The sequence below is a fragment of the Akebia trifoliata genome, chromosome 2, assembly GCF_017979445.1.
Source record: "Akebia trifoliata isolate Shusen 1 chromosome 2, ASM1797944v1, whole genome shotgun sequence".
NCBI classification, from domain to species: domain Eukaryota; kingdom Viridiplantae; phylum Streptophyta; class Magnoliopsida; order Ranunculales; family Lardizabalaceae; genus Akebia; species Akebia trifoliata.
This window is the reverse complement of record NC_141376.1, coordinates 4,328,885-4,356,298: the sequence shown is the minus strand read 5'-3', so window position 1 is coordinate 4,356,298 and position 27,414 is coordinate 4,328,885. Positions and strand designations below refer to the sequence as shown.

Genomic DNA, 27,414 nt, shown 5'->3' with positions numbered 1-27,414 from the left:
ATCTGCCCTCGCCCACCTCTCTATGTTTCACTTCATTTTTGGCTCTCCTTTACATCTGCGATCTCCCATTGAACAAGCCTCATAAAGAGAAAGATAATCAGAGAGAAAGATCGAGACAGAGCGATGTGGCGCTGCGTTTCTCGTGGACTAGCTCTTTCTTCTTCGTCTGCGAAGAGATCTATCTCAAGCGAACCTCTTAAACCCTTTTTTTCAAGATTCCTCTCCACTGATTCGGTACGTAACTTTTTTCTTCTTCTTAATTTCTCTGATTGAAGCTCATTCAAACATCTCTGCATTTCTATCCTTCTTAAATCTGTATTTAGATTCGATTTCCATCCAAATTCATGATCGCAGCTGCGTTTCAATCTGTTTTGCCATTTTCTTTGAAGACGAGGGTTGTAGTTTAAGAAATTTTAAGACTTCTCTTGGATATGACGTTAATTTTTGGCGATTTGATCGTATCAGACTGCGACACGATCATCTTATACGATCGTCGATCACACTTATGATGCGGTCGTGGTTGGAGCTGGCGGTGCGGGGCTTAGAGCAGCCATTGGACTCTCTGAGCATGGATTCAACACTGCGTGTATCACCAAGCTTTTCCCAACTCGCTCTCATACAGTTGCAGCTCAGGTATTTGAACAATTTTAGGGTTTTGAAATTTTGTCTCAGTTACTCTTTACATGGTAGATTTGTTAACTCTATTTGTTTTTCTCTTATTCCAATTGCCATATGTGCTGGTCCACATTATTATCGACCTCAACAAAAAAAAAAGGAAATCTGGAGCCATTAATGCACACTGTTTAGACCAATCTTAACGGATTAAGAGCGTTTGATTGTGGATGGATGGATGAAGGTCTGGTTGATCATCAACCAGGACTATTTAGAGAAATCTTTTTCCCCCCTTTAGCCATTAAATACTCTTCAAGCTGTGATTGTTTCCTCTTCTGTCAAGAGAAAGACCGCTTCCATGCTTTTCCTTTCTTGTCATTTATTTTCGTGAACTTTGGTTTATTTTTCTAAGCATAAACAGCTAGAAGTGAAGTGTCCACTCTAAACATGTATATTTAATGCATCATGGCCTCGGAATTTCTATATCCTATATTAAGTTTAGCTTTTTAAAACATTTTAGGTAGAATACTCTAAGACTTAGGCCTATGCGTCACTAGCTTGTTAAAGTTGTGCTTTAAGTATTACATGAAGGTTTACCTTTATAAACATCATTTGATGGTCAATTCATGTTAAATCTAAGGTGTCTAGTTTGTCTTAAGCTCTCGTAAGTTTTTTTTGGGATAGGTAAATGCAATTTTTATTAAATGTGATTGAGATGACCAACAAGAAAGAGTACAAAAACAAGATGTCCAACACCAAGAATACAATTAAGCCAATCTGCAAACCCACTCCCATCTCCCCTTGAAGTACTCAAAGAAGACTCCTTTTAACTCTTCAAACACTTTACACCAATAGAACAAGAAACCTTTGATTGACACTATGATACTATCACAAGACGCCTCCTTACATGTTAAGATGTTGCAAAGCATGTATCCTAGGGGCCTGTATGTGTCCTGGCTTAACAACTACCATGTTTTTCTTTTGCTTTTAATTAGTTACAACTATTAGATAGATACTGAATTCATGCTGTTAATGTTTCTGACATTTAACTTGGTAAACCAAATGTTTATGAGTGACGCTGGATGCCTAAAACCAGCTCCTTAAATTGTGTGTCTGCATTTGAAATTGTAATACCATGTACATGGTGAGATCCATAAACAAAAAAACTAGTTCATTTTGTCACCATTTTTGGTTTAAAGCCCATTTACTCATGTTGTCTGGTGGTCCGTGTTAGTACTAGCTGTATCTAACTTTCTGTAGCAGAACTGGCTAGAGCGTCGTCTTTTAAAAGTTTATTCTACTTTTAATGACTTGGATACATTGCTAATTTGTGTTAGTGGATTCCATGCAGGGTGGTATTAATGCAGCATTAGGAAATATGTCTGAAGATGACTGGAGGTGGCACATGTATGATACAGTAAAAGGAAGTGATTGGTTAGGTACATTGGAGGGCTTCCCTACTTTTCTATTTTATTCTACGGATATAAAAATTAACTGAATGTTTTACAAAACTGGCTGTCTTACATTCATATCCAGTGGATTCCCTTAGTAGTACCCTCTAGGTTTCTCATGTTTCCTCTTATGCAATCAATGTTGTGTTTTGTAGGTGATCAGGATGCTATACAATATATGTGTAGAGAGGCACCTAAAGCAGTCATAGAGCTTGAAAATTATGGATTACCATTTTCGCGAACCGAAGATGGAAAAATATATCAACGTGCATTTGGTGGTCAAAGCCTGGACTTTGGAAAAGGTAGTAGGATGGGAGTTTATTATGGGGTTTTTTGATGCATGATCTATCTGAAAGTTTGCTTATTTTGGCTTCTTTTGTGTTACTATTACAGGTGGACAGGCCTACCGTTGTGCATGTGCTGCTGATCGAACTGGCCATGCTTTGCTGCACACTCTATATGGTCAGGCAATGAAACACAATACACAGTTCTTTGTGGAATATTTTGCTTTGGATCTAATCATGGATAGTAGTGGTAAGTTACTATATAAATTATTTAAATTCTCAACCAATAAATGTCTTGAGTTTCATGATTATCATTTTTTTTTCCTCTTGGTTTTTCTTTCTCTCTATCTCTAATTATCATCTGGTGTGTTTGGGAGGGGGGGGGGGGGGGGGGGGGGAGTTGAGTAAGCTGTACACCAACAACCTTGAAAAAAAATATTCAGATTCAATCACTTCAATTTAATAGTTGTGAATGCTATCTTACTATTAATTATGGTTTTACCTTTAAAAAAGTATTAACTATGGTTTTCTTGATTTACTTGAAAAATCCTAATGAATGGCTTCTGAGGTTCACATGCTGTTTGGCTTCCAATAATTCTGGAGATTTTGAGACAAAACCGCACAAGTTAAGAAAAGATATACCACAGTTATGTGTTACATGCGTGCACACACACATTTTGCTAAGCATTGATCCTCTGCTTACTCATTTGTGCAAAGGATATGTCCAGCACAGTGTAATAAATGAATTGTAGTTTAGAGAATTGATGTGTCTTGTCTTCTTGCCAATGATACCCAGGTACCTGCCAAGGGGTAATTGCGCTAAATTTGGAGGATGGGACTCTACATCGGTTCCGTGCTCAATCAACCATATTGGCCACAGGGGTACCAATCTTTGTCTATATTCCTCATTTTAGTAATTTATCTGCTATACTAATTTCTTCTTCTATCAGGGTTATGGGAGAACATACTTCTCTGCAACCTCAGCTCATACATGTACTGGAGATGGCAATGCCATGGTTGCGCGTGCCGGGCTAGCTCTTGAGGTTTGTGTTTTGTTGTCATGGAGCCTCCTTCCTCGTATCCATTGTTGATTGTTCTTCATGCAGGACTTTTTCGTTCTTATTTTATTCTTCTACTTCTTGCAGGATCTTGAGTTTGTACAATTTCATCCCACTGGTATTTACGGTGCTGGGTGCCTCATAACAGAAGGTTGCTATTTGTTTTTCTTGTCTAGAATTGTAGAATTATACATGTGTTTCCGACACCAAATAGTTGGGATACAGCATTTTAAAGATGCTGATTTCTTGAACTTCATTGGCTTTATATTTACAATTAAATACAATCTAGGACTGATTTCTGCTCTCATTCTCTGTCTCTGGTGGTGGTGGTTGTTCAGTATAATCTTTTTCTTTCTTCTAAAAACTTGTTTGAAACTGTAATGCTCATGTTTAAAGGGAATTTTTCTTTTCCAGTACATTCATTCTTGGTTTCTGTATGCAACTTGTAGGATCCCGTGGTGAGGGGGGTATCCTTCGTAACAGTGAAGGTGAACGATTTATGGAACGTTATGCCCCTACAGCAAAGGATCTTGCATCAAGAGATGTTGTTTCAAGATCTATGACCATGGAAATTCGAGAAGGTCGTGGTGTAGGTATGTTTTTATTGCAGATGATATTCCTGTCATCTTTGCAGACAATATCACGTGGTTTTCTGCACTAATGTCAAATAAATTTGGTTATGCTGAATGGGGACCCTCCTGTTGGTTGGTGGCATGGTTTTAAGAACCATTTTTGGGATCGACTTGGTACGTGACAGTTCTTGACCAGACGAGTCAATCCCTTCCAAACCTATTCAAACTGATTCGACAGCTCGTTATATTAATTGATTTGTATTTCAAAAGTACGTAGTTTTTTCAGTGGAGTCTTGCTTATTAGATGCTATGATCACAAAATCTCACTTTTATATCTTATAGATATAGAAAACATTAACCTATCAAAAAAAAAAACGATATAGAAAACATTTAAATTCTAAAAACCATCTACATGTGCAAAAACACTCCCAATACTAATCTCCTTAAACTTGACTAATTTACATTGGGAACCGCCGAGTCTTGAACCATGGTTGATTGTAATACCGCTGGTTCAAATCTGGGTTTGAACCAGCTGGCTTATATCTAGCCAGTTGGTGTCATGATATTCTTTTTTTTTTTTTCCTGAAAGTGTAAACAATCTGCTTCTTATAGTTTTGTTGAATCATTGAACCGATAGAAGCTCATGTATGATTTTCTAATTCATATTTAATAATAGATATCATTTTATTTTATGATTTTTGTGAATAATATGCACCTATATGTTTTTCTTTTTCTTACAAATCAATGACTTGACCATTTGTCAAAAACTCTTCATTGGGACTTCTTACCCATTGGAGCACTCATGTCCTTCTCCTGTTTCATGTTTCTACTTCCTTTTAATTGTAGCATTGGTTATCTACAGGTCCGCTGAAGGACCACATCTATCTCCACTTGAATCACTTACCCCCTGATGTACTGAAGGAGAGACTTCCAGGCATCTCTGAAACCGCTGCCATTTTCTCGGGTGTTGACGTTACCAAAGAGCCCATCCCTGTACTACCTACTGTTCACTATAATATGGGAGGTATCCCCACAAATTACCATGGAGAGGTAAGGCTGAAATGACATCCTATTGGAGGTGATACCAAGGCTTTGTTTCTGTTGTTTCGATCCTATTCCGATTTTCAATTGTTGTTATGTCTGCTGCACCTTAGGTAGTTCATATCCAAGGGAATGATCCAGATGCAATTGTTCCTGGACTAATGGCTGCTGGGGAGGCAGCGTGTGCGTCAGTTCATGGCGCCAATCGTCTTGGTGCAAATTCTTTGCTTGACATTGTTGTTTTTGGTCGAGCTTGTGCAAATAGGGTTGCAGAGATCCATAGGCCTGGTAAGGTTTCTCTGTGCTTTAAAATATTGCTTCCACATTTTTTGTCAAATCCCATTCATATTAGCATACCTCTACTTGGTATTTTGTAGGGGAGAAACAAAAACCTTTGGAAAGTGATGCTGGAGAGAAGACCATTGCATGGCTAGAGAAATTAAGGAACTCAAATGGTTCCTTGCCAACTTCAAAGATTCGCCTGAATATGCAAAGAGTGATGCAAAATAATGCTGCTGTTTTCCGTACTCAGGAGACATTAGAAGAAGGTAACCAATAAAAATATCATCTCCCAATTGATTTGTTTATAATTTTATATTATCTTAACATTTTATTACCCTTCTGGTCTGCTTTTACCACCCACATGTTTCTGGTCTTGTGAAACACGTTTCTCTTTATTACTGTAATAAAACCAGACTCTGCTTTGCTGTTGGTCTTTTGTATCTCTTGGGGAGCAACAATATTACTCATCTTCGTCGTTGGGTCTTTGCTCACCAAATTATTATTTTTTCTTCTCTCCTTTTTGATCCCTGTAGGTTGCCAGTTAATTGACAAAACATGGGAGAGCTTTCATGATGTTAAGGTGCAGGATCGAAGTCTAATATGGTAAAATATTTGTGCCTGCTGTTGGTGATGCCATTATTCATAAATCATTGATCTTCAATGGACCTGATTTTTTTACATAATTTGGGCAGGAACTCTGACTTGATAGAGACTATGGAACTGGAAAACCTTTTGATAAATGCATGCATTACCATGCATTCTGCTGAGGCTAGGAAGGAGAGCAGAGGAGCACATGCCCGTGAAGATTTTACTGTTAGTTCCAGTTCCCTGCAAATCTTCCATTTACTTGCTAAAAAAGAAATCGCATACCTTGACTGCTACTTATTTTATTTATTTGTACCATAATATAACATTATGTGTTTCTTTCTCTTTTTTTTTCAGAAAAGGGATGATGAGAATTGGATGAAGCACACTTTGGGGTAAGTCTTCTTGTTTTTCTCTATCTGAATAGTAGATTTAGGTTTGCAGATTTTATAATAGATTAAAGAAGTTTGTGGATGAGTTCGATATGTGAAAGTTGCGCATAGCTAATTAGCTAGTACCACATGGTTTTGTTCAGAGGTCTTGATTATAAGGATTAGAAATTGGATTAGATTTGAAGGGCTGACAGTTTTATGGTACTTGGTTCAATTAAGGGAGTCTTTGCAGGCTGTTATACATTTAAGGGGGAAAAACCAAGGTACCTACCGGGTAGAGTACAAGGAAGGTCTTCTACTAGCAAAGCATTAGGTGTATTAGTGTATATGCTTCAGGGAAGATTGGGATGGAGACCTACCTTTCGATGGGCTTCACGTAGACAATTTAAGTTAATGGAAAATTTGATAACCTCTTTTTAAGTGTTTGATTGCACATGGAAAATAGGGTGAAAAATCAATTTCCATGGAAAATGCCATTTTCAAGTGTTTGATTGCACATGGAAATGGAAATTCATTTTCCACCCCAATCAAAAAGTCCACCAAAACATGGATTTCACTTTTCCAACCATATAGGTGGGAAAGTGAAATCCACCCATATTTTCCATCCCCAATTCTTCCCCACTCATATCTTCTTCCCTACCACCACCGTTACACTAATCTCGTCGTCGTCGCTGTCATCAACATCTCCGTCACCGTCACCATCGCCGTCTCCGTCATCATCATTTCCGGCCACCTTCTCTCTCTTTCTCTCTCTCTCTCACCTCCTCTGCCACCACCACCACCATGTTCTCCCTCCATCTTCTTCATCATCTTCTTCCTCATTTACCTCCGCCGCCGCTGCCACCACCATCACCACCATGTTCTCCCTTCTTCTTCCACCACCGCCGTCGCCTCCGCCGCCACCCTCGCAGTCGCCGCCGCCGCCACATCCTCCCCCCTCCCTCTTCCTCCTAATCTTCTTCTTCCTCTCCCCCTCCTTCTCCTCTTCTTCTTTTTTCTCATATTTTTTCCATGATTTTATCCAAGTAAAAATCAAACAATGGAATTTGATTTTCCAACCCTACCTATTTTCCGCAACTATTTTTCCATGGATTTCAAATTCCATGGAAAGTGACTTTCCATGCAATCAAACATACCCTTAAAGGAAAATAAGACAGCTACTTCTTTTCAATAGTCAGAAAATGCCAATAGATCTTGAGAAATTCTGGTAGCTTAGATGATCAGGATAATCCATGTACGTCTTGTGTTGACTGTATACTTCAAAACAGATGCCATACCCATGTTGAAAATTAGCTTTAAGTGAATTTTGTTTCCATGACATATGCCGGCCATGTCTATGCTGTACCTGGGTAACAAGATTTGTCACTTTTCAAAGTAGGAGATAATCTAAGACAGTCCAATGCCCTCGCTGTGCCATGTATACTATGTTTGCTCGATCATCTGTTTAATTCCGTACATGAATCTTAGATGCCAAATAGATGCAAAGACACAGTTTCAGTTCTATTACATTTGTTTAGGTTTTTCACTCGACTTAACAACAGGTGTTATATGCAATACTGAGGAAAATACTTATTCTACTTAAGCTCACTAATTTTCAGTTCTGATAATACATTTATTGTGAAGGCTTGTTACAATTTAAAATCACTAAATGACATGCTTCTCCTATTGATTTTTTTTTGTGGTTTGAACTGATACTCACTCCTATCTGCAGATATTGGGAGAATGGGAAGGTTCGACTTGATTACAGGCCAGTCCATTCGTACACATTGGATGATGAAATTGAGCCATTCCCTCCGAAAGCGCGTGTTTATTGAAACCCTTCCTCATAAAGAATGGATGGATCTAATATGGATCACCTGATTACAAAGAAAGGTGTTCCAATAAAGTGTTATTTTAGTCCAGCTTTTTTACAATGACTGCATTGTACACCAGAGGTTTGATCTGATGTGATTGATAGTTTAATAAATTTTCTAATTTAAAATAACAATAAATATTCGGATTTACATTCTTTAATAAGCTTTTGCTCCCTTTGTTTATACTGTTATAGATCTATGTACTTAGGCCATGAGCTGAAGGTACAGTTACTAGTTACTACAACTAGGAGATGATTAGTTAAAGCAAATTCTACTACTCAGAGAACATTGAAATTAAAATATTTCTAAATTTATTCATAAAAAAATTTCACTGTTGCAAAGAAGCAATACCTTTCTTTTTTGAGATGTTCAAACATCGTGTCACTCCAATCGAATTATTTCACATCTGGATTCGTGTTTTGGATCTCTCCTGCAGATATCTTATGCAGGTGATCCACTGCGTCATTTTTATTATTTTGATTCCATGAACATGACAACTTTTGAAGGTCATCGTGCAAATTCCTTATCGAGTTCACCCCAGCATATCTCTAGCCTTCAGTTTTCATTCCTTCCTATCTGGTTGCTTTCAAGAATAGTTGGACTGATAATACTCTCCATGTTTTCTTTTATATATTTGTGTTACTAATCGGGAAAAGAAAAAAAAAAAGCCGTTATGGCATTAGAATTCGAAGCAGAAATATGCTTGGATGAACTGCTTTCCTAGGCTTTCTGGACCATTAGGTGTCTAGTTCTTGGGGCCTTTGGTACTCCTCTCCCATGTGATTGATTCCCTGGAATCAGCAAAGATTCAACAGTTGGATGCTTGCATCAATTTTTAGACCCTTCGATTATCATGCTTTTTCTGTTTGCAATTCGTGATTTCTTCATAGAGTTTGGAGTAAAGTAGAATTTTCTTCCCTGATGGAATCAAATTTCTACTTGGGCCAGTTGCATCATCATCAAAGTCTTCTTGTCCCAAAAATTTATGGTGAGCAAGTCATATTGCTCTAAATTTTTTATATTGAGAGTTTCCATAAGCCAACATGGCCAAAATGATTTTATACATGGAGCGACCCTTAATAACTCCTCTCTCTGGTGTTAGATGGATTTTTGAGGATGCAGATTTCATGACCAGTATGAAAGCACGATCCAACGCTTAAAAGACCAAATATTTTTTCAAACCCAGTTTCCAAAAAATAGGAACCTCGGCCTCCTAAAATTGAAGAGTTAGCCTGTCTAACTGGGTGAAAGACTTCCCTTTTTCTCGACAAATATAAATAAAAAAGTTATTATTGCTCTTATTGTAAGAGAACAATTGTACCAATATTGTTTGAAACCTTCCTATTACAACGATAACCTCCCAAAATGTACATCAAATAATTATTTCTAATAAGTAAAATTGTCTTGTTTGTATGAGGATAAGAGAGCGACAAGTAGCAATATTGATGATGTTAGTCAGATAGGAATGGTCGAATGAAAATTCAACTAAGCCATACAATAATAAGCTGTGGGTGGATATAAGGATGATTGCCAACAACATATTGATGTTTGAGCTGAATTAGAATGCATTATTACAATGGATTAATAGAAAACCTATACAATAATAACAACAATGGTTTCATCCCAAAGAATTGGGGTTGGCTAAAATGTCTAATCAGGATGGTTTCATGTTAGGGGTGACGGATTTTTACATTGACAACCAACTTGACCCAATCCTCTTTTTATCTTAGAAGTTTGAGACTCACAGGCATCGTTTATCTTTATCTAAAGCTTATGCAACTTAACAGAAAAAATATATATATATCAGAGGAGAAAATTCCATTGCTATGATTTGTATCTGGAAATGAGAATAATGATGAGTTATAGATGATTGAGGAGGAAATATAGAAAGCAAAGCAAGCAAAAAAGTAATAAAAATATTCCATTGCCGGGATTTGAACCCGGGTCGTCTGGGTGAAAGCCAGATATCCTAACCGGACTAGACGACAATGGATGTTGCTTTAAATTGTTAGATAATTTAAAATAAATTAAACTAAAATTCACTTGTTCACTGCACCATGTATCGACCATGCCAAATATCATAAGGGGCGTACCGTTTCCACCCCATTGGCCCTACAACCTTGCAGCCCACCCACTTAATTAACTTTCTCACTATAAAATAATACAATCATCATCGTCATCTATCTTAAATTATTGAGTTGGTATATCGGGATTCAAAATAAAATTAATATTATATATATATATATATATATATATATATATATATATATTAGGGGTGCACATGATTCGCATTTTGACAAAATTGAAACTGAACCAAATATGATCGATTCTACAAATTTGAAATCGAACCAATCCAATTACCTTATAGAATCGAACCAATCCAAACCAACCTTGGTTTGGATTGGTTCGTATCGGTTCTCGGTTCTCATATTTTCAAAATAGAAAAACTATTATTTTTTCTTTCAAAAGATGAATCCTTTGGATCAGATCATAAATAATGCCTGTTTTTTAAATAAAAATGATTTTATGATTAAATTTTGATTGAAATATATATAAATTGAAAATTATAGGAAGCTCAAAGAGATTAAAAAAAAAAATTACAATTTTAAAATTAGTATTTTTGATGGATTAGTGAGGAAACTAATCCATAAATGGTAGATTAACAAATCCAAGTCTAGAGTCGTATAGTATATTTCATCTAACAAACACGACATAAAGGTTCTCGTAAAAAAACAAGAAATCAAACTCTTTGAAAAAGTTTTTCTATAAACGGATAAATCCATTTGAGAGTTGAAAGAGAGATTTGTGTACATTTTTTTTATGAGTTTTTGTTAGAAAAAAACAGAGGAGATGAAGTTGAAGGCTTTGATGAGTCACCTTTTCATAACATACTAACACAATTGAGAGAGAGAGAGAGAGAAATGAGTTAGCTCTTCGTTTTCGAACGAGGTGACAAGGTGGCGAGTAGTGAGGTGAGGGAGACGAACGACAACTAGGTTTTCTTCAAACTTGAAAAAGACAGAAATAGAGAATAGAAGAATGAAACTAAGAAAATATTTTATTTTTAAATAAATAAATATATATATATATATATATATATATATATATGGGTCACGTTATTACGACCCCCTTTTGGACCCCCTTTGCGACACACCTTTTTGTCTTATATGGGCAAAAATGTTTGGAATGGGCTGATTTTTTGTGAGGATGATCTCTATGGTGAGGGGATCATCCTGGCAAAAAATCATCCCATTCCAAAACTTCTAACCCCATCAAAATTGATTTACAAAAATTGGACGATCTATAATTTTTCAACAAAAATCGGACGGTCTAGAAGTTTTGGAATGGGATGATTTTTTGCCAGGATGATCCCCTCACCATAGAGATCATCCTCACAAAAAATCAGCCCATTCCAAACATTTTTGCCCATATAAGACAAAAAGGTGTGTCGCAAAGGGGGTTGTAATAACGTGACCCTATATATATATATATAATATATATATATATGGGTCACGTTATTACGACCCCCTTTTGGACCCCCTTTGCGACACACCTTTTTGTCTTATATGGGCAAAAATGTTTGGAATGGGCTGATTTTTTGTGAGGATGATCTCTATGGTGAGGGGATCATCCTGGCAAAAAATCATCCCATTCCAAAACTTCTAACCCCATCAAAATTGATTTACAAAAATTGGACGATCTATAATTTTTCAACAAAAATCGGACGGTCTAGAAGTTTTGGAATGGGATGATTTTTTGCCAGGATGATCCCCTCACCATAGAGATCATCCTCACAAAAAATCAGCCCATTCCAAACATTTTTGCCCATATAAGACAAAAAGGTGTGTCGCAAAGGGGGTTGTAATAACGTGACCCTATATATATATATATATATATATATATATATATATATATATATATATATATATATATATACTTCGGATTAGTTCGATTCTTGGATTGGTTCGGTTCTATTATAACCCTAATTCGGAATCGAACCAAAACAATCAGATTTTTTATTTTTACAATCCACACCCGATCCAAACCATGCTCAATCCAATCCAATCCAAAAGGCTTCGGATTGGTTCAGTTCTTTGATTTACCCAATCCAATGTGCACCCCTAATATATATATTATTTTTATATCGTAGTCATTATTCATGAGAAGATAAGATAAACAATTTAGCCAAAAAATATTTGTTTAACTGAGGATTTTTCTTTTTTAATGCGATTATATATCTTATTTGCTTTGACAAAGGTACAGTCACTCACACCATCAATGTCTCTCTTCGAAAAAAAAAAAAAAAACTCTAATCTCTAAACTCGATTTGATGCTTATGTGAAATGATGCAAAGTCCACGGAAAACAACACGTCATGGGCGTCTTGAATTTACTATTTTCTTTGAGTTAAAAAATAATAATAAAATTGACACTCAATGGGCCCACTAATCCTATAAGTTAATATATTTTATAATATTTCATAACTGATTCATACCATTGATTTTGACCAAAATTTTTTATATAAAAAAATATTTATTTAATTAATCAAACTATTTTTTTTTTTTTTTTGTATTTATTTATTATTCTAACAAGAAAATATCTTAGCAACATAGGATTATTGGTCCCAATTGATTGTCACAATATATTTTTAGAAAAATCGTGTCAAACTTCTTATGTTAATTTGTATTTTTTGTAGGAACACAATTATGATTATGGCCCAATGTGTTGGTGCTTTGCATAATTTTTTTCTATGTGAGAAGTTTGCATCAAACTCATCCTACTCTCGACAACTATCCCTAATTTAGTCTTCGACGGGGACATCTATCATTTTATTGCAATTTTGACTAACAAGTAACAACCATCACTACATAATTAAAAATACAAGAATGCACACGCAAGCGAGTAATTGAAAAGTAGAGGACTATATTTTCCACAGATTGGCCACTTGGTCCTTGTGTGAAGTGGGGGGACCATAGTAACAAGGTTTGGATTCGGTAATTACTCGGTCAGGATTCAATTTGGATAAATTTAGATAAGTTTTGTAAAAAAAATCTCAAAATTTCAGAAATTATACAAAATATTTTATCGGGTTACTAAAAAAAATGAAGCAAATTGAAGTTGGAATTAATTTATAATAGGTTTCAAAGGATACATTAATTTTAGGGATTTTAACGAGAAAAGTGATCAACTTCTGACGAATTTACAATTCCAGCTCATTGTTCATTTTAATTACCAAAACGTGAATGATAACGAATTCGAAGGTTTTAAAAATGATTATTTAGCAGATTTAAAGTGACAATTGTAAACCAATGAAAAAGTCACTTTAAAACCGTCAAATTTGTTATTGTTTTGATTTTTTTTAACGAAAACGTGATCATTCATGTTTGGGTAATTAAAATGACTAATCAGCTTACTTTTCATCAACAAAAAAAAAAAAAAAATGACCAGTTAGCTAGAATAGTAAATAACTGATTTTCAGTTCATGAAATGGTAATTCACCCTTGATTTTAAATTGGGAGTGTGATTGTATTCCACTTTCAACACCATAGATCAAGATCTAAGGTAGAGAGCTTTTGTTGGATTGCCAAATCCATGTAGGCCAATCTTACTAAGTTAGTGAGGCTAGCCTGGCTCTTTGCTAATTTGTGGCTATATTCGTCATCCACCAGACCACCACTGTTGTGTCTTTGGTTGGTCCAATTGAACCCAGGTGGGACCCATGGTGCGTGTCTTGTCTACAGAGATTGGACCCATAAACCGTCCTCAAATAAAAGAACGGAAGCTAATTCACGACATGGCAACTCTCCACTTTACGGATAGAGCCTCCACTTTAGATGATTTAGCTGAGACTTTCTTTTTATATTGCGTTCTTTGTTTTGTTTTTTATATCATCTTTAAACCTCGCAACATCCTTTTTGACCCTGATTGAGAATAAAATGAGAGGAAAGGTCGGGATCATGTATACCCCCTATTTGGATAAGTTACTAACATGGCATTAGATTATCATTTCTTGCTAAGCGTTATAACAATTTTTTTTATTTTTGGCTTGGCAGACGAGATAAGTGTTCACTAGTTCGGGGTCTTGTTAATGTTTATCCTAGGGGCACACGTTAAAATGCATTAAATACGCTTTAAGAACAAGCAATTGAGTGTATTTTCAGTAAAAACCAAAATTTTGTGGTATATAAGGGCACACATTAACAAAATCCATAGTTCATAGATGAACCTGATTTGAACCCAAGTCATGTATCAACATTCACATATTTTTAAACAACTTAGTACATTCAGCTTGATTGGTGATTATTAGTTATTTGGTGTGATAATTGTTTCGATTGATGGTAATTAATCTTTGGTTTTTTACTACTCAAATGTAGTATTTGTGTAGATTTTCTTTTAGGTGTAGTAAGAGATTATTTGATTATGAGAGCTACAATATGAGGCATTCTCCGTAGAGGTCACAAATATTTTCTTTATGAAAATAACAAATTTGTACTTCCTATGTGCGCCTTGTATAGATTTATGAGTAGCTACTGTCAAACTAATTCTCCACCAAATATTGTTATTGTTTTTCTTCAAATCGACAATAGTGATTGTTGAGAGTAAAATCGGTATTCCATCAGGACACGTGTCCCATTAGGATCCTACGCATGTCCTGATGAAGATATGAGTTGGAAAGTAGAGAAGTAATTGTTGGAGGATGGTGGTGTATTCAAAACATGTCAATAATCCAGTCTTGCCCAGAAGAAGGGCACGATAGAGATAAATGTTAGCTTTGCTAGCATGACAAAGTAAATCAGTATATTCGTGCAATCTCTTATTGTGAATATCAAGTTTTGAATTTCTAGGAGAGATCTCAAGGATCCAGGGACATGATAAAGGAGATTCTAATTTGGTTTAAAATCCTTGTGATCATGAGAGATCCCATGATCAAATCCTGAATTAGGGGGAAACCTTGATCTTTGGGAGACCCTATAAATTCAAGGGAGGATCAAGAGCTAAGTAACTTTTTTTGGGCCCTCCCTCGAATCGAGTTATTATTTATTAATCCTTTCTGCAAATCTAACTTGATCATCAGATGATTATTAGCAAGTACCACACCGGTGTTATCACGGAGGAGCAAGATGCACTTTATCAAAGCAACAGAACTGAGTAACTTGGGGTAAACTATGAATTGCCTCTATAGTGATTGTAGATGCAAAATTTCGCTCTACTTCGAGATGCTCCTCCTTCCTTTCTTTGCTTGTGCGGACCTGCAAATGAGTTCACTCCGACGATCAAGTTAGAAACTTTATTGTTCTCTTTTTTAATCTAGCTTATGTTTTTCAGAGAAAAGAAGAGAGAGCCCCCCTATCATGAACGGTGCCCCTCCCTTTATAGGAGTCTTCTATGATTGTTTTTTGTACCCTCCCTTGAGGTGGCTCAGAGTAATTTACTTACTCTCTGGTGTATCAGTTGCAAGGGTAGTTGCAATTGCTCTGATAATCCTGGAGTAACAAGATCTGATCTGACATGGTATGGATTGTCATAACAATCAATCAATCGCACATCTGTCATATCCGTTTTACCGATCTATACTAACTCTTGATACCTACGAAGCATTTCATCCGAGCTATTTGATGGGTTGGTGATGCGCGTTCGAGCTGCGTACCCATTCATCCGAGAAATTCCAACCACTGTACCAAACAGGGCCTTAAGCTTGTTTATTTACAGGTAATTTACTTATCTGCCCTCGAACAACGTTTGAGGTTGGTCCTGTTTTTTACTTTAAATAAATCTTGCTAACTCATACAAACCCTCCCCTTCGAAACCACTCTTGAGAAACCTAACCCCTCTTCACAGCCTGTTTCCGCCCGTTTTAAGCCTTTTTCAAAAGCGCTTCTCTCGCCTTAGATCGCGTTGATTTTGAAACTTGGTTTAAAAGAAAGAAAAAAAAAAAAAAAAAATCATCGTTGTTACGTTATCTTAGTACAGAGTTCTCACTCACTCTCAAAGTCTCAAGCGAGTTTGGCAGAAGAGAATGGCGTATATGTGCAGCGATAGTGGAAATCTAATGGCCATCGCTCAACAAGTCATCAACCAAAAACAGCAGCAACAACAACAAAGCCAACAACAGCAGCACCAACTCGGCCTTAACCCCTTCTCTCTAAACCCATGTGACTCATCTCACTTCCCCATCACCACTAACCCTCAAACTTTCGGGTTAGGTCTCTCAGGTGTCGGATTCTCCGACCACTATCCGGTCGGTGTTACGTCAGATTCCGGTGATACCACTATGCCCCTCTCTCACTTGGATCACTACTCCACTGAGTTCAATCTCTCCGATTTGGGTGGAGGAACCGGTGGGGAGTTTGACTCTGACGAGTGGATGGAGAGCTTAATGTGTGGTGGTGGTGGAGAATCCAGGGAGAGCTCAGAAGTGCCTTCCAGCTATGACACGTGGCAAACCAAGGCCGAGTTTACTCCCTACGGTGGCGACCCATTCGTTTCCTCCTCGAGCCGACTCACTCTTTGTTCTCTTCCTCCTTCGGATCTCAATCGACTTGTCTTCCCAGAAACCCAGAAGAATCGAAACGCGCTTCAGTGTCAAATTTCGTGGGAACCACCACCATCACTTCCAGCTCCTCAAGAACCACCAAATCCTCAACAACAGATTCGCCGAATCCCAAAAAAAGAGGCCTCACAATCCTCAGAAGCTGAATCGATCTCTCCACTTCTGAAATCGCTTCTAGACTGCGCTCGAATCGTAGATTTCGAACCTGATCGAGCCGAGAAATTACTGAATCGATTGCGGGAATCGGTTTCTGAACGTGGCGACCCAAGCGCAAGAATCGCGTTTTACTTCGCAGAAGCTCTTTACAGTCGAATTTCTTCGAAATCTGGAAACACGAACACCTCATATAAGTTCGAGACATCTTTGGAAGATTTCACTCTGTCGTACAAAGCCCTAAACGACGCCTGCCCGTATTCCAAGTTTGCACATTTGACAGCAAATCAAGCAATTCTCGAAGCTACTGAGTCAGCGAGTCAGATACACATTGTTGACTTTGGAATCGTTCAAGGTCTTCAATGGGCGGCTCTACTCCAAGCTCTTGCAACTCGATCTTCAGGGAAACCCTCGAGAATTCGAATATCTGGCATTCCTGCTCCAATCCTTGGAGGATCCCCTGCGGTTGCTCTCTTTGCCACAGGTAATCGTCTCCGTAATTTTGCTGAAGTTCTCGAACTCAATTTCGAATTCGAATCCATTTTAACCCCAATTGAGGAGCTCAAAGAGTCGAGCTTCCGAGTCGAGGAAGATGAGGTTTTAGTTGTGAATTTCATGCTTCAGATGTATAACCATTTAGACGAGATGCCGATTGAAGTGGAGAGAGCTCTCAAACTCTCGAAATCTCTGAACCCAAAGGTCTTGACACTTGGGGAATTCGAAGCTGACTTGAATCGAGTCGATTACTTCGATCGGTTTAAGAGCGCATTGAAGTACTACTCTGCCATTTTCGAATCGCTCGAACCAAGCTTGGGAAGAGAGACTGAAGATCGACTCCAGGTCGAAAGGTTGCTGCTTGGGAGACGAATTGCTCGTGTTGTGGGGTCTGTTGAAGTTGCAAATAGAGGGGAACGAATGGAAGAGAGAAAGCAGTTGAAGGTTTTGATGGAAGGTTGTGGGTTCGAATCGATGGCTCTCAGCCATTACTCTGTTAGTCAAGCTCAGATCCTTCTTTGGAACTACAATTACAGTTCTAAGTACTCTATAACAAAATCAAAGCCTGGGTTTCTTTCATTGGCTTGGAATGGTGTCCCACTTCTCACTGTTTCTTCATGGTGTTGAGTACTTCTTTAACTGATGATGTTGGTCTTGTTCAGAGCTTTTTAACAGAGTAGACCTAATTAGATCTGATTTGGATTTATTTGTGTGGGGTGGATGTTCCGCCATTAGCGTTTGTTTGGTGCTTGTTTAACTGAACAATAAGTCATATTTTGCCCTGATTTTTCAGGTTTTTTTTTTTTTTTGGGTTTGTTTTTTTAAAGATTTTAGTACAAATTAATTGTAAAAAGAGGGTTTTTTTTCTTCCCCTTTGTAGTTTATTTGTAATTCTGTATATAAGAAGATGAATTTTTGTTCCTTTCAGGTCAATATCTCAGTGGTAGCTTCAATTCAATCTATATTGCTGATCATCTTCAAAATTTTCTTGATTGGAGCTTCAACAAGCAGATTGGATCTTACTGTAGTCTTATAATTTTATTTTTTTTTCCAATTTTATAGTTACCTTCTAATATTTGTCCTCGTTATTAGATTTCAAGCAGTTATGCAACGTTCTAATTTTTCGTTGACGCCCTTTTTACGTTCCTTAATTAATATTATGTCATCTTCAAATAATTCAACCATTTGATCTTTTCTTGACTATTAAGTAATTAGTGAATCTTGTTTGTTAACTCTTTAATACAAAGAAAGAGAAATATTTCAATAAGAGAGTTTGTTCCTTTGGAAAAAACTAGCCTCAACCCACGGGTTAAGGCTCTCCATCAACATGACCCTTGCGATCTTAGGGACTCCTAGCAAGATGTATTTCTAAGAAAAGTGTATTAATCCCTAAAAAAGTCCTAATTGACATTTAGGAAATCTGCTTTTTTTTTTCCCCCCTCAAATCTTAATTGTCATGTTGATGGAACAACAATGGTGCCTTTCTCCATCATTTACTTATAAAAGCAACTTCAGTGCAAATAGAAATATCTACTAGGCATTTTATTGTGGAGAGTAATTTTACTTATTCAAGGGGTCTTCACTTGAGTAATACTAGTCAGAATGACTCGACAAATTCATCTACAGTAAAATATTTCACAATTACTATCGTTTTTTACAACCTACATGTATAAAGAGAGAGAAACTCACTCTCTTCTTTTACCTCTTTCACTTTCTCTTTTCAAAATATTTAAAACTAGAAAACCATAGCCCGAGTGCATTAGAATGTTTTCGTAGGGCTTTGACTATTTAAAATGGCAGCTGACTTGGGAGAGGAAACAGAGCCCGAGCCCTATTGTGTTGGAACTGCTCTAAGATAACTTGAATATTTAAACCACGCTCAAAATGAAAATGGGATAGCTTTTCCTAGGCTTTGTAAATGACTTCTGATTAAGAAAGTTGAATTGAAGCACACATTTTTTTTTTCAAACATGGATGGAAACCCACATGCCGCTCTCATAGCATAGTTGGTGTAAAAGCCTAATGAAAATCAGGCAATTTCCGTAATTTACATTTGTCCCTTGACACCAATCCCAACGCCCTTTTAATTCGTGAAACAAATTAAATTTACAAACCATTTATCCCAAGTTTCCAACATTGATATTACTTAAGAGTAGTGACTAAATTCATATCCAAGAGTAACATTTTGCATGAATTCCCCATAAGTGTCATGATGACCAATCCCTTCCTTTCATAATCGATGAATCTGGGTTAGAAAGCCCATACTCGGGAGAATAGAGTATCTAGATCAACTACATGCCTATCTTGAGCACAAGAAGCATGGAGACATGTAGGTGATATCTGTGGAGGATGTTTTTTGTTGGATACCAAAGGGTGATACGTGGCACCTAGGGATTTGAATTAGACACGGAGATCCGAGCCAACTTGTCCAAGGGTAAGTTCGGTAGTTCGGTCACAAATCAACCATTGGTTCTTGATTGGTTGAGGAAATATTGGGTCAAGGACACGTGGTATAGTCATTCAATCAGCCCAAATCCCTAAAAATCATAAATTAGATCAGAAGTGATTAAAATCTTGACGAAGAAAAATCTCAAGGAAGAAAGAATCTATGAGGATGGAATATTGACTAGATATGTTCCAAAATCACTAATTAAGATCTCCTGGATAAGGGTAAAATCAATAACATGATCTAAATGGATTGTAGGGTTTTGTCTCTATAAAAAGATTGATGAAGGTACTAAAAGGGATGAGTTATTCCCCTTTTAAATTTTATACATTTTTGTATTAAGATTCTAACTTGAGCATCGGAAGGTATTATTGCAAGCACACCTATGAGCACGAGGAGAGGAGATCGTGAGGTGTCGTCACAAATCTCAAGGTAGTGCAAGTTTTTGCATCTACAATTTGGTGGCATTCGTGAGAAATACTACAATTACTAAAGGACAATCGACCTAGACTTAGCGAGTCAATTGGATTTGATTTAGAAGGTAAATTTATAATTGGGATTTGTACAATTTATGTTGTTCTATAGAATAACACAAATCAACAACACTGGACTGAGAACTAATTGTTTCATTATTTTATGTAATTATTATTATTTTGTGTCCATATTACTTTAAAAAACATAAGTTGTAGAGGAACTTGACAACATTCGATTCATATGGGAAGTCCGGACCACATCCTAAGTCAGTCGTATGGGACCACTTAGCACAACACCTGATTCATATGGGGAGTTCGATCCACATTTTAAGTCGGTCGTACGATACCACTTAACACCATACTCGACTTGTTTGAGAGTCTGATCCACATCATAAGTCAGTCGTGCTTGATTACTTAGCGCAACACCCGACTCATGTGGGGAGTCCGATCCACATCCTAAGTCGATCGTGCAGAATCACTTAGTGCATAGTTTGACCATTTGGGATTGGCAAGCCCTGATTGTTTGGGGTGGTAAGCTTTGGCTCATTGCGGGAGTCAAATCCGAATGCTTGGGATTGAAAAGTCTTGGCTCATTGTGGGAGTCAAGTCCGACCATTTGGGGTTAAAATGTCTTGGCTCGTTACGAGAGCCAAGTCCGACTGTTTGGGGATGGGGAAAGCCTTGACTCATTACGATAGCAAAGCCCGATTGTACGAAGATCGAGTTATAGCGAAAACCTTGGCTCATTATGAGAGCTAAGCTTGACCGTTTGGGGTTGACAAGTCTTGGCTCATTACGGGAGCCAAGTCCGACTGTTTGGGGGTGGGGAAAGCCTTGACTCATTACGATAGCAAAGCCCGATTGTACGGAGATCGACTTATAGCGAAAACCTTGGCTCATTATGAGAGTTAAGCTTGACCGTTTGGGGTTGGCAAGTCTTGGCTCATTGTGGGAGCCAAGTCTGATTGTTTGAGGGTTGGGAAAGTCTTGGCTAATTATGAAAATAAAACCCGACCATAAGGAGGTCGATGTACAACGAAAGCCTTGGCTCATTACGGGCGCCAAGCCAGACCGTAAGGGGTCGACACATAGGAAAATTTTTGGCACATAAAGGAAGTCAAGCCTGAACATTGGGGGTCGGTTCTTCACTAATAAAAATTTGGTTTATGAGGAAACTAAGCCTGCCCAGTGAAGGTCAAGCTAATTCGTCATTATTTTTAATATTGACTGGTTCGTAAGGGAGTCAAGTTCAACCATTAAGGGTGGGTTTAATTGAGTTTTGTTCCAAGACCGACCATGGGGGGTTATACCTATTGGCTTAGGAGTTTTTGCTCATCATGACACAAAGTCCGATCTATAAAGAAGAAATGACAAAAAAATGCGGAAAATAGACAATGTATTTATGAAAAATACTTTGAAGCATGTAACAAAACCAACGGTTCAAATAAATCAAGGTAATTATACTCATCACAAGTTCGAAGGTAAAATAGGTAGATGATGCATGACATGGACATTGACTGAACAGATCTTAGACTTTGAAATGAGAATTTATAAGATGTGCGGCCACGTGTCACATGGTACCATTCATTTATTTTCGGGTACTTAGACTAAAAGTCTAAACCCTCGAGAGGGGATATTGTGGAGGATGTCTTTCGTTGGGTACCATAAGGTGACACATGACACTTAGGTATTCGAATTAGACACAGATATCTGAGCCAACTCGTTTGATGATAAGCTCGGTGGCTTGGTTACAAACCAACCATGGGTTTGGGGTCTTGGTTGGTTAAGAAAATATTGAGTCAAGGATGCATGATAAAGCCGTTCAATTAACTTAACTCCCTAAAAATCAAGAATTATATCAAAACTGGTTAAAATCTTGATGAGGAAAAATCCCAAGAAAGAAGGAATGTGTAAGGATGGGATATTAATTAGATACGTTTCAAAATCACCAATTAAGTTTTCTTTTAAATTGGATAAAGGTAAAATCGGTAATATGATCTAAATGGATTCTAAGGTTTTATTTTTATAAATAGATGGACAAAGGGATAAGTTATCCCCCCTTTAAATTTTATATTATTTTTGTACTAAGATTCTGACTTGGACGTCGGAGAAGTGTTATTGCAAATACACCTAAGGGCACGAAGAGAGGAGATTGCGAGGAATCATTACAAATCTCAAGGTAGTGCAAGCTTTTGCATCTACAATATCTATGCCAAGTATCTCATAAAAAAAAAGATCTCATCAAATTCCTAAAATTGCAAAAACTATCAAGCATGAAAAACCAATCAAAACCATGTTTGTCGAAGACGTGGCTCTAGAACATGTTCATTGGAACATGGCTTCCACACTTGATAGTAGGAGCTAACAACTTAACCTAACCACAAAAACAGGGAAACTTGAAGCATGAGGTAGGCATTTATCTTTAGCAGAAGAATCAAGTAAGATTTTTCGTTTATATAGAATAGGAACAATGTCCATGTGACACGTTTTGGTTGGAGTTTAAAATACATTAAGCTCATAACCAAGCCATTTTCTACATTACATGCAATCCGATGTATTTAATCTCCAACCAAAATGTAGCGCGTAGACACTATAAGCTACTATAGGCGCAGGTCACCATTTTAGATCAAGATATAAATCTATACAGTAGAATTAGAAATTGAGTTATAAGCTTTGATGTGGAATTTCCTAACATCCCATTGGAGTGAAAAATTATAGTAAAGATGACTTGAGGTTTCCCATTGAATGTATTGTGCATCTTTAGTTGTTCTAACAAATCAATATGGATTTTTCGCTCACAATGAAAAAAATTGCTCAAATCAGATGTCCACGAGGGAAAAACTTTTACACTGATTTTGATCATTAAGATAGACAAGTTTTGCGAGTGTGGGTGACAGACAACGTATTTCAGATCTCCATCTTTAGCTCTAATGATCATGAGATTGTATTCTACCAATCAAATCAATAAAAATTTAAATAGAGCAACAATGATTTTTCTAATAAGAGTTGCATATCTTTGCCTTTGTTATTCATGTTAATATTTTTTTTAAGTTTCTTATCATATAATTATATTTTGTAATGTATATATCTTTCTTTTTCAAAAATGCATTACTCGACACTTTTTATACTATGATAGGCCTATGTTAGTATTTTACCATAATGTCTTCGATTCATCAAATTGTCAGGTCATGTGTGGTTACATTATTATTTACTTCTTTTTTTTCCAAAGATTGAGGTGTCTGGGTCTCTTATAGAACTCGATGAATCCTCGGGGCACGTGTAATCCCCTCCCCCATGCACCAAGTAATTTATGGGATCAATCCCTAAGGGGAGATTCGAACTCAAGACCTCAATTTTTAAAAGGCGTTGCCTCGGCCATGTCACCAACCCTTTGATGATTTACATTATTATTTTCTCATTACAAAGGGTACGTGCCTCTTCTATTGTGACCATTGGATCTTCATGCCCAGTCTCTTAAGACAATCTCAAGGGTTTTGCATTAAGAAAGTTCGGGATTATACAAATCGAATTCCAGAATGATAGATAGGGATTTTCTTAGGGGTCATGATCAATTACTTAGTTCTTATATTCACGAACTTTTAATCCTCAAGGAGTTGGTTCAAAGTTGAAATTAGCAATAGGATTTACTCTCTCTGATTGTGATTGTGTGTTTGAAATTGGAGGATCTCTTGATTTGCTCTCTTGGAAAATTTTCGTGGAGTAGGAATGTGTGATTGTAAGGACTAGTCCCGTCCCATAAGAGACACAGTTGTGTATCGCAAGAAAAAAAATTATGATTAGATGTCTGTGTCACGTCAGCCGGGTATTGAGAGAGTGAAGACTTTCTAATTACCTTGCTTCTTTTCTTTTTTCTTTGGGTTGTTCGGAGATTGTTTGTGGATCTTTGCCTTCCTTCGTTTCTCTTCTTTCCCAGGATAAAAGGGGCTGCCTTTCCTGAGGTTTTAGCTGGTCTGGGTCTACCTTAACCCTGTTGACCTTTCAAAAAAAAAAAAAGAAGACTTTCTAATTAAAAAATCATTATTCTACCTCAAAGGATCCTCGTTATAAAAATAAATTGACCAAATTGCCTCTCACATGGAATGTTAACAGAATAATACTTCTCATTCGCCTAAAAAGAAATAAAGTATAAATGTATAATCATCAATCATTGGAAAGACGAAAATAGCCTTTTACTTTGGCTGATTGGAAAGATTGTGAAACCTGAGAGACAGACCTCACCATGAACAAGACATTTCCTCAGAATATAGTATACAGAAGATGGATAGACAGCGCAGTGTGAGACAGTGTCCTATTGTCTCAACGTAACATTTAAAATACAGGTTGAGTGCGGTTTGACGTCAGCCACTGACCCAACGGTCGGGCTGCATCGGCCCATGCCACTTACCTCCTCAGTCCACTTAAAAAATGATGCTGGCCACTTGGTGGGCACCATTTGACGTTAATCTGGTGATGCCAATTGAAGACCATAAATGGGCTGGGCCGAGCAGCATTTGGTCCAGGCCATAAATGGGTCAATTTTAACTGGGATAAAAACCTAACCCATATCAGTCCTTTTATTAATCTTGTTGGGCCTTCAGAAACTCAATAATCCAAATCCAAACGCAAACCCAAATTAATCTTTTTTATTTTTATTTTTGTATAAATAAACTTGTTTGCTTTTTTATTTCTTAAAACTGTTTAGTTCTACGTAAATGAAAAAGTAGGTAGGAGGTTGAGCTTGCAAAAGCTTTTCGCCACCAAATACTTTTGATAAATGATACATGTTCACTGTAGTGGTGTTTGTGCCTCTCTTTTTTTTTTTTTTGGCAGGTTGCATGCATCATCCACCTATACATGTACAACAGTTAAATATACTACTTTATGTGAAGGGGCATATAGAGACTCAAAGGTGTGACTTGGGGAATAGGGGCAGAGCTATTAAGGAGCTAGTGGGGGCAATTGCCTTCACAGAACTTTGAGACACCCCTATATTTTTGACTAATGACATGTCCCATTTGTCCTTACTCCCTCACCTCTCTCCCCATTTGCCCTTACACCCTCACCTCTTTCCAACTTTTGCCTTCACACCCTCACATTCCTCCACTCGTATTTTCCAACACAAATAATTTTCCCACCATCCAAGTTCTTCAACCATACAACTAATCATAGTTTGCCCCCACTACAAGAAAATCCTGGCTCCTCCCCTGTTAGGAACATTTGCTCTTATCAAGATATCCAAAGCTGCTTTCAAAATTGGTCTCAGTGCAACTTGAGAAAATCATCTGAGAGGCCAACAAATGGGAAACCCAGTGCAAATATTGTCTATTGCTTCAACCCCTTTATTTTATCGGTAAACCCTATTTCTAATGAGATAAGTACCTTATAATGGTGGGAATTGACCCCAGGTCTATGGTATTACCACCTAAGAACTTTACCAATTAAGCAAGCTCGCACTTTTTTTTTTGCTATCCATTTGTATTGACGTGTTTTAGATTAGAGAGGATGAGATTGGTATTTTGATGTTTATGCAAATGAAATGACAAATGTTAAATAATTTAAATATTCATGATATATGTAGGGCTGTTTGTCGTTATTGTTCTATTTTGTGTAGACAGTCCATACTTCCTAATGCTATAACTAATCTATTGTAATTTTAATTTTTCTAAGATTGATGGGATGAAAGGGGACTTTACAATGCAAAAAAAATTGAAACATGTCTAGTTTGATTAAAACAATAAAAAAAATTCATGTTTTTCTCGTTTTAAACAAGTTTTAAAATTACGAAAAAAAAAAAAAATTATCCCACTAAACATTTTCTTTTTTTAACGTGGGATTTGATACATAATAGAATTTGGTGATTCATAAATGTAGAAATATAGGATTTGATGATCATATATTGATGTTATGATATCTTTCAATAATGTACTATTTAGACAACAGAGATGTTGATGAGTAAATTTTTTTTGTTGGCAATATAACATGTATAGTTATGTTTAAGAACATGTTATATTGGAAATATGGAATAAATTAAAACAAATAACTTATGTATTAGCTATATATATTTTTCATAATTTATAATATAATTTATATATTTTATGTTTCATTGTTTTTCCTATTTTTACTTCTTTTTTTTTCTCGTTTTTTATGTTTTTTCCAAAGTCTTCCCTTATCATTTTAAACTTGGACTGCAACTTTGTGACTATGCTCCAAAGTATGCTCACATGCAAACACCAACTGGACTGTTGTTGCTTTAATTATACATTCTACACTATCAATGACCGTGTTGTACGTAAATTATGGGCTTTCTATGTTAGATGATGCAAGAAATATTTTCCAATTTTGGAAAATAATGTTAGTAAAGAATAAAATATCCCATGAGAGTGACCACTATTTATTTCTTGCTTTAAGATCAAAAATATATTTTCAAGTCTAAATGAACCTAACTACCCTTTTTCCCTCAAATTTTGTCTAGATCAATATTCAAAGGGTTTGGCCAGTTTTCTAGATTTGAATAACGATAAACTGACTCAAAAAATGCTCAACTAACGTGGAATATGCATAGAACCATTTATTTTCCTTTCGTATCTCAAGAAAAAATACTTATCTTGAGAAAAAAAAAATCTATAGGTCTTTGCATTGTCATAATATATGGCAAAACCACCGATTACCTTCAACAAAAAAAAAAAAATCCGTTGAGTATGTATTTTTGCATAGCTTCTCCAACTCTTACTTATTACAACCAAATTAAAAATAAAGAAAATAGGTGAATGATTGATGCTAAGTAAAAGTTAGGGTGGTAATAAAAGTTTTTTCAATTTTTTTTTTTTTGTTTCTAAATTTACAATTTTGGGGCTTTAAGTTTTATACGAGCCCAATAACAACTATTGAAATTGTTTCAACAAGTGTTGACGTTATAATTTGTGCCAAACCTTTTTAATGTTTGAAGAGTGTGGTGGGTGCGAAAAGTGATAACTGATAAATAATTTAAGAAATTGGGATCTAATAAGTTAATTGGGTGTGCCAATAGCAACTCTGTTTTTTTGAGTCGGTTTATCACGACTCGGAAAGGAAAATCGAAATCCCTGATTACGAGATTTATTGGTAAACAACGTGACTTGTGTACCATATAATATTATCTTTCGCGCTCTATTTTTATCCGTTTTTGGA

The 27,414-nt window shown here is 36.6% G+C and overlaps 2 protein-coding genes and 1 non-coding gene across 3 annotated transcripts; 2 read left to right on the top strand and 1 right to left on the bottom strand.

Moving 5' to 3' along the window:
- Positions 1-8,282, top strand: LOC147408935 (succinate dehydrogenase [ubiquinone] flavoprotein subunit 1, mitochondrial). Its single transcript, XM_086423880.1, has 16 exons — positions 1-234; positions 466-633; positions 1,964-2,051; positions 2,219-2,365; positions 2,457-2,597; positions 3,144-3,229; positions 3,298-3,390; positions 3,493-3,556; positions 3,855-3,998; positions 4,840-5,027; positions 5,132-5,306; positions 5,396-5,566; positions 5,834-5,903; positions 5,993-6,113; positions 6,243-6,280; positions 7,989-8,282. Exons 1-16 carry the CDS (start codon positions 124-126, stop codon positions 8,089-8,091), a joined length of 1,908 nt encoding a protein of 635 aa, XP_086280006.1. The 5' UTR covers positions 1-123; the 3' UTR covers positions 8,092-8,282.
- A 1,767-nt stretch (positions 8,283-10,049) lies between these two features.
- Positions 10,050-10,123, bottom strand: TRNAE-UUC (transfer RNA glutamic acid (anticodon UUC)). Its single transcript has one exon. It is a non-coding gene; the product is annotated as a tRNA-Glu (tRNA).
- Positions 10,124-15,911: 5,788 nt separating this feature from the next.
- On the top strand, positions 15,912-18,250 carry LOC147408933 (SCARECROW-LIKE protein 7-like). The gene has a single exon (XM_086423868.1). The coding sequence runs from the start codon at positions 16,147-16,149 to the stop codon at positions 17,953-17,955; it is 1,809 nt and encodes a 602-aa protein (XP_086279994.1). The 5' UTR covers positions 15,912-16,146; the 3' UTR covers positions 17,956-18,250.
- The last annotated feature ends 9,164 nt before the right edge of the window (positions 18,251-27,414 follow it).